The sequence below is a fragment of the Aspergillus udagawae genome, assembly GCF_001078395.1.
Source record: "Aspergillus udagawae IFM 46973 DNA, scaffold_9, whole genome shotgun sequence".
Classification (NCBI taxonomy): Eukaryota; Fungi; Ascomycota; class Eurotiomycetes; order Eurotiales; family Aspergillaceae; genus Aspergillus; species Aspergillus udagawae.
This window is the reverse complement of record NW_025091272.1, coordinates 1739219-1754507: the sequence shown is the minus strand read 5'-3', so window position 1 is coordinate 1754507 and position 15289 is coordinate 1739219. Positions and strand designations below refer to the sequence as shown.

General features: G+C 49.4%; 5 protein-coding genes across 5 annotated transcripts; 2 read left to right on the top strand and 3 right to left on the bottom strand.

Annotated features, from left to right (window-relative positions):
• Positions 1 to 1249: 1249 nt before the first annotated feature.
• Positions 1250 to 1558, bottom strand: Aud_010857 (uncharacterized protein; the record flags this gene model as incomplete). Its single annotated transcript, XM_043295688.1, has 1 exon — positions 1250 to 1558. The coding sequence occupies one exon, from the start codon at positions 1556 to 1558 to the stop codon at positions 1250 to 1252; it is 309 nt and encodes a 102-aa protein (XP_043151623.1).
• A 2010-nt stretch (positions 1559 to 3568) lies between these two features.
• Positions 3569 to 6160, top strand: Aud_010856 (glycosyltransferase family 90 protein; the record flags this gene model as incomplete). The annotated part of the gene is made up of 3 exons (XM_043295687.1): positions 3569 to 3883; positions 3948 to 4373; positions 4421 to 6160. 3 exons carry the CDS (start codon positions 3569 to 3571, stop codon positions 6158 to 6160), a joined length of 2481 nt encoding a protein of 826 aa, XP_043151622.1.
• A 1960-nt stretch (positions 6161 to 8120) lies between these two features.
• On the bottom strand, positions 8121 to 9383 carry Aud_010855 (zinc-dependent alcohol dehydrogenase; the record flags this gene model as incomplete). Its single annotated transcript, XM_043295686.1, has 4 exons — positions 8121 to 8605; positions 8659 to 8737; positions 8793 to 9160; positions 9233 to 9383. The coding sequence occupies 4 exons, from the start codon at positions 9381 to 9383 to the stop codon at positions 8121 to 8123; spliced, it is 1083 nt and encodes a 360-aa protein (XP_043151621.1).
• An 868-nt stretch (positions 9384 to 10251) lies between these two features.
• Positions 10252 to 11873, bottom strand: Aud_010854 (uncharacterized protein; the record flags this gene model as incomplete). The annotated part of the gene is made up of 5 exons (XM_043295685.1): positions 10252 to 10900; positions 10981 to 11393; positions 11449 to 11516; positions 11571 to 11690; positions 11768 to 11873. The coding sequence occupies 5 exons, from the start codon at positions 11871 to 11873 to the stop codon at positions 10252 to 10254; spliced, it is 1356 nt and encodes a 451-aa protein (XP_043151620.1).
• A 1628-nt stretch (positions 11874 to 13501) lies between these two features.
• Positions 13502 to 15262, top strand: Aud_010853 (uncharacterized protein; the record flags this gene model as incomplete). The annotated part of the gene is made up of 3 exons (XM_043295684.1): positions 13502 to 13828; positions 13885 to 14655; positions 14714 to 15262. 3 exons carry the CDS (start codon positions 13502 to 13504, stop codon positions 15260 to 15262), a joined length of 1647 nt encoding a protein of 548 aa, XP_043151619.1.
• Positions 15263 to 15289: the final 27 nt, after the last annotated feature.

Below are 15289 nucleotides of genomic sequence, written 5' to 3'. Positions count from 1 at the left end.
GTGGTGAAAGCAAAAGTATTCAGTGATTTTCTCAGAGAGTATGCTAAGCTCGGCAGCCTCGGGACAAGGCCAACCACTTTCACTTAGCAGTTGTGGCGCAGTAGCTTTGCAAAAATAAAAAAGAAAGTATTCTAGTTGGCTTTGCCACCGGGACAAAAGTCGATAACTAATAAGGAATCTGCAATATCAGCGATTTAGTACTGTTTGGCCAAATAATATGAGCGATCTACCTTTTTTCTTCGTTGTCAAGACTCCCAGTTGCAGTAAGCGTTGACGCCATCGTCAAAACACAAATCTACATGTGGTAGATTCCACGTCCCCAGACGTGGGTCATCATATTTATGCGCGCTGGCAGACTGAATGATTGAATAAAGGCCAAAGGTTGCGTCACTATGACAGATGTTTAATGGCGCCTTGACAGCCGTCTGTTAACCATGGCTCGTTCGTTATCCCGAAGATTGTCTCACTGAGCAGCAGTATCTCACTATGGATTTTGTTCTGGCTGGGGAATCAACTGTGGATGTGTCATTGTGAGACTGGCCGCACAGCTCATAGAAAGGCCAAGGCCAGGATTTGAGGTGAGTCTGCCATACCCCCTTGGCCATGCAGATTCTGATACAGCAATTGTCCTCACTGGCTATTGTGTCCAAAGTGATGGATTTGGAAGAGTGCATGCGAGTCAAAGAGAGCATGGATTAAGAAGACAGCATTCAATCAGACCAGAGCATGCTATCGGAATACATCGTTCATCCACACCCAATAGGAGCTTTGTCCACTTATCTGCCTATAGAGCCGTACACGTTTATTTCCAAGACTTGGTTTGAGCCACAGCATGCTACAAAGGCTTACCCTTTGTATAATCTTCACATCTTATATTAAGTGGTTGGAAAGCTCGGACAGACGTAGTCGTTCAAGCATCCTCTTTCTGGTCCAATGCTTCATTCATTTCTTTCATTTAATGTGGTTAAGTCAACGATATCAGCCTACATATATGTGCATTGGAACCGACGTGTCCATGTACACAAGCTGACAGTAAAGAGTGGCCAACATGTTTAACGCATGCAATCCTTTCCCCCTCTCACCTACCCCTTCCGAACATGAACGTCGACTCCTTTAAGGCAGCAAATCATCTCGAGTGAGTTGTAGCACGCCATTTGTTCCGAGGTTCAGGAACGAATGGGAGTCAATCACCGTTCACGTCCCAAACCAACTCGAGAGTAAACTCGGCCATCAGTAACCTGAGGAGAGTCTAGTTGGATGCCCCGGCAGTAGGGAAAGCAACGATGGTCTTGACATAATCCACTTCGGTCTCCTCCAAGGCCAAACCGGGATAGTCGCAGTCGGACGACCCGCCGCAGCAATTGCGAAAGTCGGAGAGGTGCTCAGAGATGGATCCCGCCTTGCAATCATTGCCATACCAGAAAACGCCGCGGAACCTGTCACAGCAGGAATGGGTACGTCCGTCGTCACGGTTGCCGTTCACGTAGCATTTGCAGGCCAGAGAGGGAGCGGTCAGGAGGGCAGCAATGGCCACGGTAACGATGGAGGAAAATTGCATCTTGATACTGGTATTAAAGATGTTGAGGAACTTCTGGAAGTTTGATCGTGGTTCGTTGGTTTGAGTTGATGGGAAGAAGAATCGATAACAGTAGCGGACCCGATGGGGGTTATTTATACTTTCACGTTGAGTAGCATGTTGGGCTTCAGTTCGCCTGTCAGTCATGAACTTGCTTGAGCTCGACGTTCTTCATTGTCAGAAGCAACAATGCGACATCATAGTCGGTCTCTCGTGAAGGAGTCGCTGCAGTCAGCTCCGCATACCGTATCGATTCGAATCCAGCCCTTGTATACTGTTGGATGCAAAAGTCATCGTTGGTCCCCCCTCCTGCAGATGATTTTAATGAGGGGGTTTGTCCCTAGTGTATGTATACGTGCAGTCATTCTGCTGGTATGATCGCTTTCGAGGCGAATACGGCGGTTCTTTTGGTCTCCCAGAGCCGCTTCACTCTGGCGTCACTAGGCGAAGAATTGTTCAAACTCATCCGGCAGGCAGCTTGCGAGATTCACTGTGTTGTAACGAAAGCCAGGAAAAGCGTCTTCAACTTCATTCGTAACTCTGTAAAGTAGCTTGTTCCCTGGACCTCCCATCCACTATGACTGAAGGATCAAGACCAACAAGGAAGCAATGTATTACTTATCCCATTGGTCATGTAGCCAGCCCATATGAGCAGTCCAGATATGCATTCACAGGGTTTTTGCCTTTTCCCAGGTCAATAATGAACTTTTAGTCAAGTCTCCATGCTATTGCTCTTTTGGCCCTGGAGCGCCGGACTTTCTTCCCTTGGCATCGCGGAGCACTCAAGGTTCTTTGTAAGACACAGATGTACCTATATCAGGCAGTTTCAATGACACATGCCGACAGGCATCACATCTAGATCTCTGTAGATGGTGGTCTGACAGCATTCACTTAGTCGCTCGCTCTTGAGGTACCGTATCCAGAGAGATCCGAGAGAGAACATGACTCCACCGTAATGTTCACAATCTGCAGCTGTTGCCTGTCTGGTGTGGCACTTGTCCTATGTTCTCTTTCTCATCTAGCCATGAGCCCTCAGGCCTTTAGGCCCCGTGCATACGGCCGTTGTTGCGAAGCACTTGGCTCTGGGGAAGTTCATTCTTCATCTTGTGTATGCCATTGTGATGATGCACACAGGTTTGTTTCACGGGATTCATGTTGTGCATGGTTCCGATCATTGTCCAAACCAAGGCTGAGAGAGTCAATGGCCCATTCTCACATATAGCAGGGATCTCCATTAACATGGCTAGGCACGGCTGGATACTCCATAATGACAGCGGAGCTCTGACTCTAATCCCTGAGTGCCAAGAGGTAGCATTTACTAGTGTTTCCACGCCGGCGATTGTGAACCTGTCCCTTTAACAAAGAAAGCACCGGTGTCTCACCTTCTGAGTGTGGTTGGTGTACCTCTAACTGCCAGTTGGGCGCCTTAACAGGGTCCTCAAAGCAGAGATGAGAAAAATTTTCTGTGCGTCAATTAGAAAATATACTACTCCCTACAGAGGGACAGTCTTACTTGGCTTACACCTCCGTCACATGTCCGGCAATGCCGGCGAAAAACACAAGGATTGTTTCTCTCAGAAGTTCCAGTCCGTCGCAGGTGGATGGAAGTGATCCCTGTAAGTAGCGGTACCTTATGGAAGCCTAATGCGAAAAATGAACCATTGGTTGGAGCTACCTGGCGACCTCCAGCCCCAATTTCAACCGGCCAACCGGAATGATGAATTGATGATTGACACGGACGCTAAGAGGACGGACCATCAGTGGCTTGAAAGGAACTGACCATGGCGGTTATACCCGCTGTGGATTGTGAGACAACATTACGCCCAAACAGCTGTTGTTGGACCCTGTTGCGTGGAAATAATGGACCGACAGTATTCCTTGTCAGCATGCTGGATTATCTCAACATCAGTGTTTCTCTGGAGTTGTCAAGGCTGCTGCCTGTGATAACCATGATGAGCATGTGTATGAGCTACGCAACAGCTCTCTAAGACTATGAGGATGTGGAAACCGCCATTTGAGCACATTGATCCTATCACCAAGTTAACAGGTGCCGCGATATCAAGCAGCCTCTTGAAGCAACATCTGTCCATAAAGCAGAGTGAACTCTTGTCTGAGGCTCTTTCGTGGACGATTCTGCCGGCCATCCACCATTACTGGGGAAGTTCAAGGGCTCGCAACGGCTCAAGGGCAACATTACCAGGATCAGTAGAGCATACACCTGCATCCGGTGCATCCTTGTGGGCAGTTGCTCTGGCAGTGTCTTCCGCGTCTGTCTATCAAGCAGAGTATGGAATCATTGCTTTCTTTGTAAGTCGCTGACTCCATCCTGAAAGGCCGAAGACCCCGAAGCTAATTCGGGTTGATCTTACAGCCAGCATTGAGTCCATTGTTGGCTGCAGTGCAAACGTACACCGAACATGTTGGGATTCATGCGGGGGTAAGATCTGCGCCAGGCCAAGACAGAGTGTGGGTCTCGGCTTTTATTGCTGTGCTCTGTATAATCACACTGGCCAGCTGGGATCTCCGAGCCAGTGCGCTGTCGGGGATTCCAGTGGTGGGACTGCTGGTCGTTTACCTCGGTTTGACGCGGCCGCACAAGTCTGGCAAGCGCGCTTCACACCGTAGACCCGTTGCTACAGGGTATATCATACGACCGCTGTCATTTCGAGTGGTGGTCACTCTGTTCGCTGTACTCGGCGTGGAAATTGCGGTGTTCGGGCCTCCAAAGACCCCTGTTGGGGGCACCATCTCGCTAGGTGTTGCTAAATCGTTGATGTGGTATTTCCTCCTGCAGATAGTATGTTCTCTCACCGTTATTCTATTGTCGATGCTCACTAGTGTCAGGCTGAGCATTGTTCCTGGTCAGTGACTGCGGCCATAGGGACATTTAGCATTGTGGCCACCAGGAATCCATTCACCTTGACCTCGAATATTCAGGCATTGTCCCATCTTATCGCATCATTGTTTGCCCTATGGCAGGTTATCTCCCTTCTACCGGATAAGGCCAAATCCAGATCTGCCCTCTGGATATGCATTATCGTCTATTTAGTCCCATACCTGATCAACAATTACTCCATCCACGTTGCAAACACCTCAGTGATACAGTCCTCCACGCATCCGATCGACCTATTCATTCAAGATGCCAAGGCCAATTTTCAATCCTTGCTCGAAAGACAGTCTAACAGTTATACCGCAGCCTGTGAGGAATACCGCCGCCGCTACGGCATCGAACCACCTCCGGGCTTTGAAAATTGGTATAATTTCGCCAAAGCACATCAATCAGTGGTCATCGATGACTTCGACATCATTTATGATAGAATCTCCCCATTCTGGAGTATCAGCGGGACCGAGGTTACTGAAGCCATCGACCGTTTACAACATACGCCAAACAGTGATGGATGGGTTTGTATGTTCTCGGCTGAGGAAGCCAGAACGAATTGCAACCATCCTCACCGCAGCGTCGATAGAAATATCCAAGGATTTCTTAACGCAGTACTGACAGATCTGCGCGGCCTTCTACCGGATGTCAAATTTCTTGTCAACCACCTTGATGAGCCCAGGGTACTGCTACCGCCATCCTCTGAGAGGTCAGGATCACTTCACATGACAAACTATTCCAAGAGACCCGTCTGGGATACATTGGTCAGGTCCTGTCCTTCACAGGGCAGCATGGATGCTGACAGACCGACGGTTGAAGCGTTTGGTCTCCCGTTTCTGACCGACCGTCGCTCGACAACAGATATATGCAGCCATCCGGAGTACCGTGGATCACACGGACTCTTGCTCAGCCCTACATCATTTCCCTTAATCGAAGGCTTGGTTCCTATACTCTCCACCGGCTCGGTGTCGACCATGGGAGACATCTTGTATCCCAGCCCTGCCTATCTTGAGCCGGAATTTGAATATGTAGAGGCCAAGGACATCAGCTGGGACTCCAAACACAACAATCTCTACTGGGCCGGCTCGACCACCGGTGGCTTTGCGGTGAATGATGATTGGCAAAGCTTCCACCGACAGCGATTTGTCAAGCTGGCTCAAAACCTAGGAAACGGACACCATTTTTATCTTCGGGAAGGCAAAGGCGTGGTCAACCTAGTGAAATCGTCCTTCCTCAACAGCAAACTATTCGACGTTGCCTTTACCAGAATTCTCCAATGCGAGACACGCTATTGCCGAGACCAAGAAGCCCTCTTTCGAACCAAATCATGGGCAGACAAGGACGAGGCCTTGCAGTCGCGTCTGGTGTTTGACATCGACGGCAATGGTATCAGTGGCCGGTACTACAAACTGCTTGCGTCGAAGTCTGCGCCGCTCAAACAGACACTGCTGCGAGAATGGCACGACGACCGTCTGCTGCCGTGGGTTCATTACATTCCCGTCAGTCAGAGCATGGAGGAGCTACCTGAAATAGTTATGTATTTCACCTCTGAGGCTGGGCAGAAACGAGCCCGGGAGATTGCGGAGAACGGGCGGGAGTGGTTCTCCAAGGCCTTTCGCAAGGAGGATCTGACTATCTATATGTATCGGGTTTTGCTTGAGCTGGCCAGACTTCAGGATCCGAAGAGGTCTGCAAGGAGAGCTTGACCAGGCTTAGTAGTCAAGTATACTTCACTTCTTTTCTTTCTCTAAGGATCTTCGCCTGGTTGGGAAGTTTCTATTCGAGTCCTCCTCACTCATTTTGTTCCAACTGACTAAATGGTACTTAAATCAAACACGCCGCTGATGCTTACGGATAAAGTCTGTCGTTTTGGTCACTCTCTCCATTCTGAGCTATCAAGTGTGGCGTTGGGTGGTAGTGCGTGTCCCAAAAGACCCTGGCAAAGCTTCACCTATACAACAGGGAACATGCGCGAAGGAAAGACGGCTAGTACGGCGGACTATTTGTATAAAAAGGACTTTTGGTATTTTTACAATGATTACATCTCACCACACCCCCCCTCGGTACGGTCGCACGCACTGCACCAACCCTACTGAGAGACTTTGCTTCGTGTGGGAGGATGAAAGGGACTTAATTAAGGGAGTTAGGTAGTTAGAGAAGGTGCTGGTCAGGATGCTGAATAAAGTAAAGAGCCAAAAGAAGTTAAATACTACTAATAGACGGCTAATCTATAAGTATATTATAATATCTATTCAGCCTATTTAGTTCCTTAGAAGGCATATACCTAAATAGTACAGATATAGTTATTGCTCTTTCACCTTAGCTAAGTAATAGTAATCATATTTCTTAACTTATAGAAGCTAAGCAGCTAGCCACTGCGGAGCTCCTCTATAAACTAATACCAAGTCTAAGAATCCAAGTTCCTAATATCAGGGAATACACCTATCTTCATGAGCTGGTGAACGTGAGTGAGCCCAGCAGCAGTCATGAACTTACCAGAATTTGGTCTAGTATTACACCCATAGCTTCTGGGTCCACTGTAGTCATTGGATATGCCTCATGTTGGGGATCTATGTTAAGCTCTTCAATACAATGACCTTAAATCTATGGAATGTAGTTATGGCTAAAGTTCACAAACAGATGGAGCAACTGTAGTGTAGGGAACACCAGGACTTGTAAGATCCCATTATTATTATCATCATTTTCATTCATGGCCGCATGAAGCAGTGCCTTTTCTATGAAGTTGGCGTAAAACTGCCGACGATCTGGTGCAATAGGCCAGAAAAAATTCGGGAGAATTATGCCAGTAGAAGAACGTCATTCCATTTTGGCCAGCGCGTCTCAAAGAAGACTGTCTGTCTTACTTGCAATGTTTCAATCATCCTGGGCATTATTCGTGGCACTCTTGAGAACTACTTTATGAACCCGGAAGCCTGGAATTTGAAGGGCTCCGCAGTGTATGTCCGCTTTTTCGCCAAAATCAACCTTTTCTTACCATAGTGACAGCTTCGTTTGGGGCAGCTGTCCCAACACCAAGGGGAGAACTTTCGATGAATTGGACACCCTCTTTGCGAAGCAGGTCTTTGCTCGCAAGCTTGCTGCCACCGATGTTGACGCTTCAACGAAAGAAAGAAGACCAGCTGGCCGAGAGTTACGCCGTCTCCCGCAAGACCCATACTGTGTTCATCAGAGGTGGTTCTCGTCTGCGTATTGACCGTAGCGGGAAACCGATATCTGCTGAAGACTCACCAAACATGCAGCAGAGAAATCACAGGAGAGAGCGGCATAGCGCATAAGAGTATCTCCATGCTGCTTTTTCCAACCATGTGTCGCAGCCGAAAGAGTCCCTTTCAAAAAGACCGTTCATTCTGAACAATGATTAGTAAAGTCATTATCTACTTTCATCAGAACTCTCACATTCCCAGCTCAATATGGGTAGAAACGGGCTCAAGACACAATTGTCACTTTTCTCCCCGCCATGCTGATATGATTCTGAAATGTTTGCGCCACATATATGAAGCCGTCGAGATCAGTGCCAGAACCTTACGCTTGTTGAGACTTATAGCTATCCCAGGACCAGGGAGAGAGCGAGTTTGACGATCGTCCACTGAGAGCTTTGTATTATGGCCTTGCCTAGAGAAGGCTAGGATCTGTAAGAAATAGCCTCTATGGATCAGCGATTTTGAGCACAATTCTTCCAGAGATATCGCCCTTCTCCATCTCCTCATATACTGCTGGCAGCTCTTTGAATTGCCGAACCTTGATCTCCGGTTTCACCATCCCTCGCTTTACAAGATCAACAGCCTCCATACATTCTTTCAATGATCCAACCAGGCTTCCAGTGATCTTCAGGCCCCTAATGACAATGGTCGCAATCGCTGTTTCCAGACAAGGACGACCTGGGGGGATTCCCACACAACTTAGAGTACCTTCAATCCGTAGCATTTCACACGCGTGGGCGAAAGCCTTTGCGCTTCCTGCAGTCACTACAACAGCATGAGCCCCAAGACCGGTAATGTCGTGGACACGTTTGATCGGATCGTCTTTGGTGAAGTCGATGAATTCTTCGGCTCCGAGACCCAGCACGAAATCTCGCTTGCCTGGCCCATCCACACCAATTACCAAGGCCCCCTGTGCCCGGGCGTATTGAACTAGCAGACCTACTATTAGCTATATCGGTTAACAAACAACGGTTTCGACTCACCCGCCAGATGACCCAGGCCTCCAGCAGCTCCCACCACAACCAGCCAGTGTCCAGCTCTCACGTTAGCGTTAAGAACAGCCTAAAAAGATCATATCAATATCAAGTTGTAACAAGTTATCACTGGGTTCCTTCACCTTATACGCCGTCACCCCAGCACACAGCACCGGTCCAACCACGCTTGGATCAACATCATTGGGCAGAATCGTTAGGTAGTCTCCGTCCAGTGCAATATACTCCTGAAAACTTCCATCCTCATGATGGAGGTGGTTTGTGCTCCTCAAGCAATACTGCTCCATTCCGGCAAGGCAGAACTCACATCGCCGGCAAATACGACTTGAGAAGCGGATGCCAACAAGATCCCCAACCTTGATATCGGATCCACAGCCGGGACCTAGAGCGACGATACGTCCGACTCCCTCATGGCCCCCAACATGAGGGAGCTTGATCTGGGTGATGGGATTGCCGTCTGCACCAGCTGCGGTTCCGGCCTTAGTATGAAGATCTGTTTATTGACGTTATTATCCTTCTCTGAAACAAGAGACGCTTTCATGCCAGCTTCAGACATCGTACTCACCGCTCTGGCACACTCCAGAATAGAGGACCTTGGCTAGCACTTCATTGTGACCAGGTACAGGAACGGGATAATCGTCTTGGAACTCAACGGCGCCGCCGAGCTCGCGAACGAGCGCTACAGTTTGCGTCTTAGGAATTGATCCCGAGCCCATGGCTTCTACCTGTTCCTTTCGGGGACGAGTCAGGTTGTAACGATGCAAAAACTTGGTCGGGGGTGCTGGCTGCCTGAAATACGTCAAGAGGAAAGGGCGACTAGATTCCGGGCCTGAAAATGTCAACAGGGCTCATTCGCTTGGAGCTTGGAGCTTTAAGAGTTTGGGTGGCAACGTTATGTGAGAAATTGGAATTGTCCGCACGCGTACGGGATTTGACCTTGCCCCCCCACGTTTACTTTCGGGAACTCAATCATGTCCAAGCCGTTTTGCCGTTTTCTTACCACGCGTATCGGGATTTGGCTTGCGAAATGCGTGGAGTTGACGTGGGGTTTTATTTATCCAAAGCAAGGCCCTCTGGATCGTTGTCTGGACCCTGCCAAGAAGACCTGCTCCTGTAGATGCAATATGGGGGAGTGGGGGAGGCTACATATAGGTCAGTGGGGGTAGCCTCCCCCACATTCTTTTGGAATGCAATGCCTAGGCTATAGTAAGGCCAGTCTTGCTGACCTTTCATTGTTTTCGTTGTTTTCATATCCCAGGCAGAGAAACGGTAACGGATGGTTCGCGACTTTGCTACGAGGCAGTGCCTTCGGAGTGGATTCCAGCCAATTTAGAGCAAAGCCCAATTCTACTCACTCCGTCCATGTTACTTTTCACCAGAGACCCAGTAATGTAGGATATAGTCTTGTGGTCTATGGTGGGATCCTGGCTAGGTAGAGTTGGGATCACAAATTGCATGGATATCTTCGTCGGCGGACGGAATGATGGGATACTATCTTGAGCTGATTGTTCTTGCTTTGTAGACCACGCTGCGTAGTGTTTCACAAAATCATATTCGGCTATCTCTGCTTACAGAGCTTGATAATCACTGCTTATAGGGCACCACAATCATCTTGCGTACAGGGTTTATCCTTTTCTCCAGCGGGTAATCACCCCAGAAGTCTTGGACATGTCTCAGTATCTTATGATACCTCAGCCCTTCCCCCGGCTGCATATGGCCCGTAATTCCCATCCTGTCTGATTCAGCTCTTTTAGGAGGCATCAAAGCTCTGCCAAGAACCAGTTCGAGGCCCTTGAGCGAGAAGTCTGCCGCCTCCCTGGCGCTGCATGGAACGCCCAATTCATCCAGAAACGCAATCTTTGTTCTGGGGAGTTCCTCGCGAAGGTAATCAATAATGGCAGGGTTAAATGAACCGCCACCGCCGAGGTAGATCTCATCGACCCCTTCCTTGGGACCCCAGCGCGCGTACGCCTCTACAAGCGCCTGGGCCGTGATACGAGTGATGGTCGCGACGCAGTCTTCGGGAGTTGCGCCTTCAGCCATCATCCGTTGACAGAGTTCCTGGCTCCAGTTCTCTCCGAAAGTTTCGCGGCCAGTTGTCTTGGGAATATCATGGACAAAGTACGGGCCTTTGAGGGTTTCCTCGACTATTGCTTGGTTCACGCGGCCGGCTCTGGCCATCGCTCCATCTTTGTCGTACTGGCGCTTGCCCTGGGTGAAATAGCGAACCGCACTGAAAGCAAATCAGTAAGCCTTCTGTGTCAAAGAATATTGCTGCTCGACGCAGCAATGGGCCGTTGACGATATACTCACGCGTCAATAAAAACGTTGCCCGGGCCTACGTCAAAATCATACGCTTCATCCGGCGCGTTCTTGGGGCAAAAGGTGATATTTGCAATACCACCAATATTCTGAACTGCCCGATTCAACGTGGGATGCGATGCGACCAGGGAATCAGAGGCCGAGAAGAACGGGCAACCTTGGCGGCCAAGAGCCATGTCGGAAACGCGGAAGTTGGACATGGTAGTAACGCCAGTGCGGGCAGCGATGATGGATATCTCGGACATGTCCAGATGAGCGCGAATCTGATTGCCTTCAAAGAGTTCTGGAAGAGGCAGATGCCAGATTGTTTGGCCCTGGCCGGCGATGATATCAACGTCTTCTTCAAGACTAAAACCTTCTCGCTCAGCGAACTGGCGGATTGCTTTGGCGGCGAATTCGCCGAGCTATATATGCTCATTAGTTTTCTAGTTTAGAGAGGTACGGACAGTCACATATTACCTGGATATTAACCATTGATATCTCTTCGGGGGTCGTTTTATTGTATCTGATCATTCGCATGACCGTTTCTGTCGTTACCGTGAGCCTCAGAACCTATGTCTGCGCAAAGTGATATGGCACACCTTTCAGAGCTCCGTCAAACTCAACGTCCCCCTGATTCAAAATCTCCATCTTCAAAGGTGCTTCTGGGTGCTCTTGCGTCCAATGGATACGGACAATATCAATTCCATCCATCGACGTCCCTGTTCCAATGTTCCGCGGTCAGTTGCGTTCAAGCAGTTTGTCGTTAGGGTCGGTACTTTCGAGTACTCATGCATACCTTGATTGGTCCCGATGATTCTCAGGCTCAATGGCTTCCCGTTCCATTTGTTGCCATTGCTTTGGGTACCAACTGTCTCGTTGGTTGCTGTCTGGGTGACCGTCATCGTGGAAGTAATAATATTGCTTTACTCGCGAGAATATGCAAGAAGATAGAACAAGAGAAGTTCAGCCAGCATGCTCAGTCTGGGCCTTTTAAATGTTGGATCTGCATCCCCGGATTTTCGTCCGGATTGTCGGTGGAACAAAGACGGGTTCTCGGGTCCTCTCAACTCGGGCCCATGATCACTCCATGCGTGGGGGTGTCTGAACTAATGAGTAGGTTGGAATGACTAGAACACGCATTTCATTGCCCTTGGGCGGAAAAATAAGCGAAGTATGCCTTTTCACTGGGGCCCTTTTAGCGCGCCGCTTGGGATCCCCGGAATACTACAAAGACATTACCTAGAGTGTCTACCTCTCGACAGCAGAACCGGCCTTTGCTCGGCCTGCAATATTCCCAGTCGCCTTGCCGCGATGGCGCATAAGTCATAACCCTATACTTTGCCCTGAGCGCCTCGAGACGATCACGTGGTCGGCAACCGAGAGAAAGTGATCAGCTATGACAGCTGCAGCCGTGCGAGAGTCTATTTTGACAGCTGCAACCGTGCGCGAGTCTATTTCCAAACCCCACATGAGGCGACAGCGAGATGAGCAGAACCAGGGTACCGGGCCATGCGGAGGCGGGGACAATAAGCGTTATCGTGCGGGCGAGCGGAAGCCGAGAAGAGGGCAGGATCCAGAGTCACTTTTGGTGGGAACGTATGGCGGACTATTGTATCAAAGAAGAGACACAGCTCGGCGTGTGTCGGAAAATGGTCGGCGTGGTCTGGAAAAACCTAGCTCAACTTCAACTTCAACACATGTTGGACCTCAGCGTGTGTCGGTCACATTCTGTCATAGATTACCTCCTACCACCACTACTACCATACTAATTTTCAACCCTCTCCAACTGCGAACACCAACCACCAAGGTAGAGGTTCAATTTTGAATAGCATCAATTCAAATCATATACCTGCCATGACCAGCCCCTAATATCTATAAATTTATGCTCATCATATGCGTAGTATTAAGTAAGATTACTAAATCTAATTTATTTTAGTTAATTTCTTTATGTAGTATTTTATTTCATTATGTATATACTCCATAGTATGCTTACTATGGGAGAGTGAATATATATATATGTTCAAGTCAACTTACCTACGTATATTCTGTTCCCTTTACTTACCCTCTGCATATGCATAATATTAAAATATCTTAAAATTTACTAATATTCTATTAATATCATGTATATAATAAGCATAAACTCATAGATATTAAGGGGTGATCAGGGCAGGTATATGATTTGAATTGATGCTATTCAAAATTGAACCTTTACCTTCGTGTTCGTGGCCAGAGAGGGTTGAAGATTAGTATGGTAGTAGTGGTGGTGGTATCTTAACTTTATGCTAAACATGTGTCATACACCTTCAAATTAATTCATGGTTCAACACACGCTGCCCTTCTTTTTGCTGGACCACGCCGACCATAGTCCGCCGTAAGATAGGCATCTCCGCCTTCTTTGAAATCAGTTTGAAAATCCGGGGTAGATGACCCCACAGCCACCACCACCAGCGACTTTGTTCCACTCCGACTTGTATTGAGGTCTCTTACATCATCTTGGTGCTCATTCTCCCCAATCCGCACCCCAGTCAACATGACGCGCAAGTTCTGGGAGCGCATGAGCGGCGCTCAACTCATCTTCATGGTCAACTTTATTGTGGCCTGGGGCATTTTCTTCGAAGGCTGGAATCAGGGAAACATGGGATTTGTCAACAGCGCCCCGACATACCAGGCCAAAATGGGCCTCGGCCCCGGCGATGGCACTGTCGATAACCCAACCAGAGAGGGTGGCATCGTCGCCATTTATTACCTCGGTGCCACTATTGGCGGTTTCTGGGGCGGCCACGTTGCCGACCAGTATGGCCGTGTCAAAGCGGTCATATTAGGGGCGCTATTTGTCCTTCTAGGTGGATCGCTGATGGTTGGTGATGATCAAGACTTCACTGAATATGCGCGACGCACGCTGACACGTACCAGGCCGCAGCCGAAAACATCGCCTGGATGTGCTGTTCCCGCGTCATCGCCGGGTTCGGCGTCGGGTTTTTCATCTGCGTCATTCCCGTCTGGTCCTCTGAGATTACCTCGGCTCGCCGCCGCGGGTCGCACTTCTCCCTGCTCTGGTGCGGCAACTTTCTCGGCATCTTCAGCGCTTACTGGGTCGGATATGGGCTGTCGTTTGTCAATGGTGGCGACTCTACACTCCGGTGGCGCTTGCCCCTCGCTTTGCAGGTCGTTGCGCCCGCCGTCATGATCCCCGCCATCTGGGTGATGCCTGAGTCGCCGCGGTGGCTGATGAAGGTCGGGCGGAATGACGAAGCGTTGAAAATCCTTGCCGTTTTGCGCGGGAACGGGAATGCCGATCATCCCGACGTGAAGCGAGAATATGTGGAAATCCAGAAGACACTGGAGGAGGATAAAGAACTCGCGGATTTCGACTCGTACTGGCGCCTCGCAACGGATTACAAAGAGGGCGGGCTGCACTATGGCCGTCGTGCATTGCTGGCGTTTGGGATCCAGATCCTTGTCGAGGTCGGCACGGGCATCGCTCTCACGACCATCTATGCACCGACGGTCTTCAAGCAGGCTGGGTTTAGTACGGCCAAGACGGGCTGGTTGTCGGGGCTTAATGGCGCAATGGGCCTGGTGGGCACCATTGTCGCCGCCTTCTTCTGTGATCGGTTTGGACGACGTATGAATTTGATGGTAGGGAATGCACTGTTAGGCACATGGATGTGGATCTATGCTGGGGTGAGAAGGCTTTCATTTTCAAAACATGCAATATATTAGGCTGACGGATTACATGTAGCTCTCCAAAGGCGCCCTCGACCATCCCGAACATCAATCTTCATATGGGGCCGCCGCGTCCTCCATGATTCTTATCTTCACCTTTACCCTGTGCGTTTTCTGGATGATCCCCTGTTTTCTCTACGCTGCCGAGATCTTCCCCACTGCTCTCCGTGCAAAGGGCAACGCGTTCCTCGTTGCCGGGTGGGGAATCGGCATCGGCAGCGGTGTGTTGTGGTTCCCGATTGTGGTGGAGAAACTGGGATATAAGACTTTCTACATCTTTGGCGTCACAAACTATGTCTGGATTGCGGTTATATTTTGCTTCTTCCCTGAGACGGCCGGGAGATCGCTGGAGTCCATTGACCTGCTGTTTCGCTCCAACTCATGGTTCGTCTGGCGTAATGAAAAGGATTATGAGAGAATGGCGAGGGAGCATGAGGAGAGCGTTGCGAGGGGGTTGAAGATGCTTGAGGAAACTAGAATGGCGGGCGGCATTGTTAATGAGAAGGATGCAGAGCCGGTCCAGATGTTGGAAGAAGGGTCAGCGAAGCACATTCATGCAGAGTGATGTAGGAGAGCGGATGTAGGCAAAGCC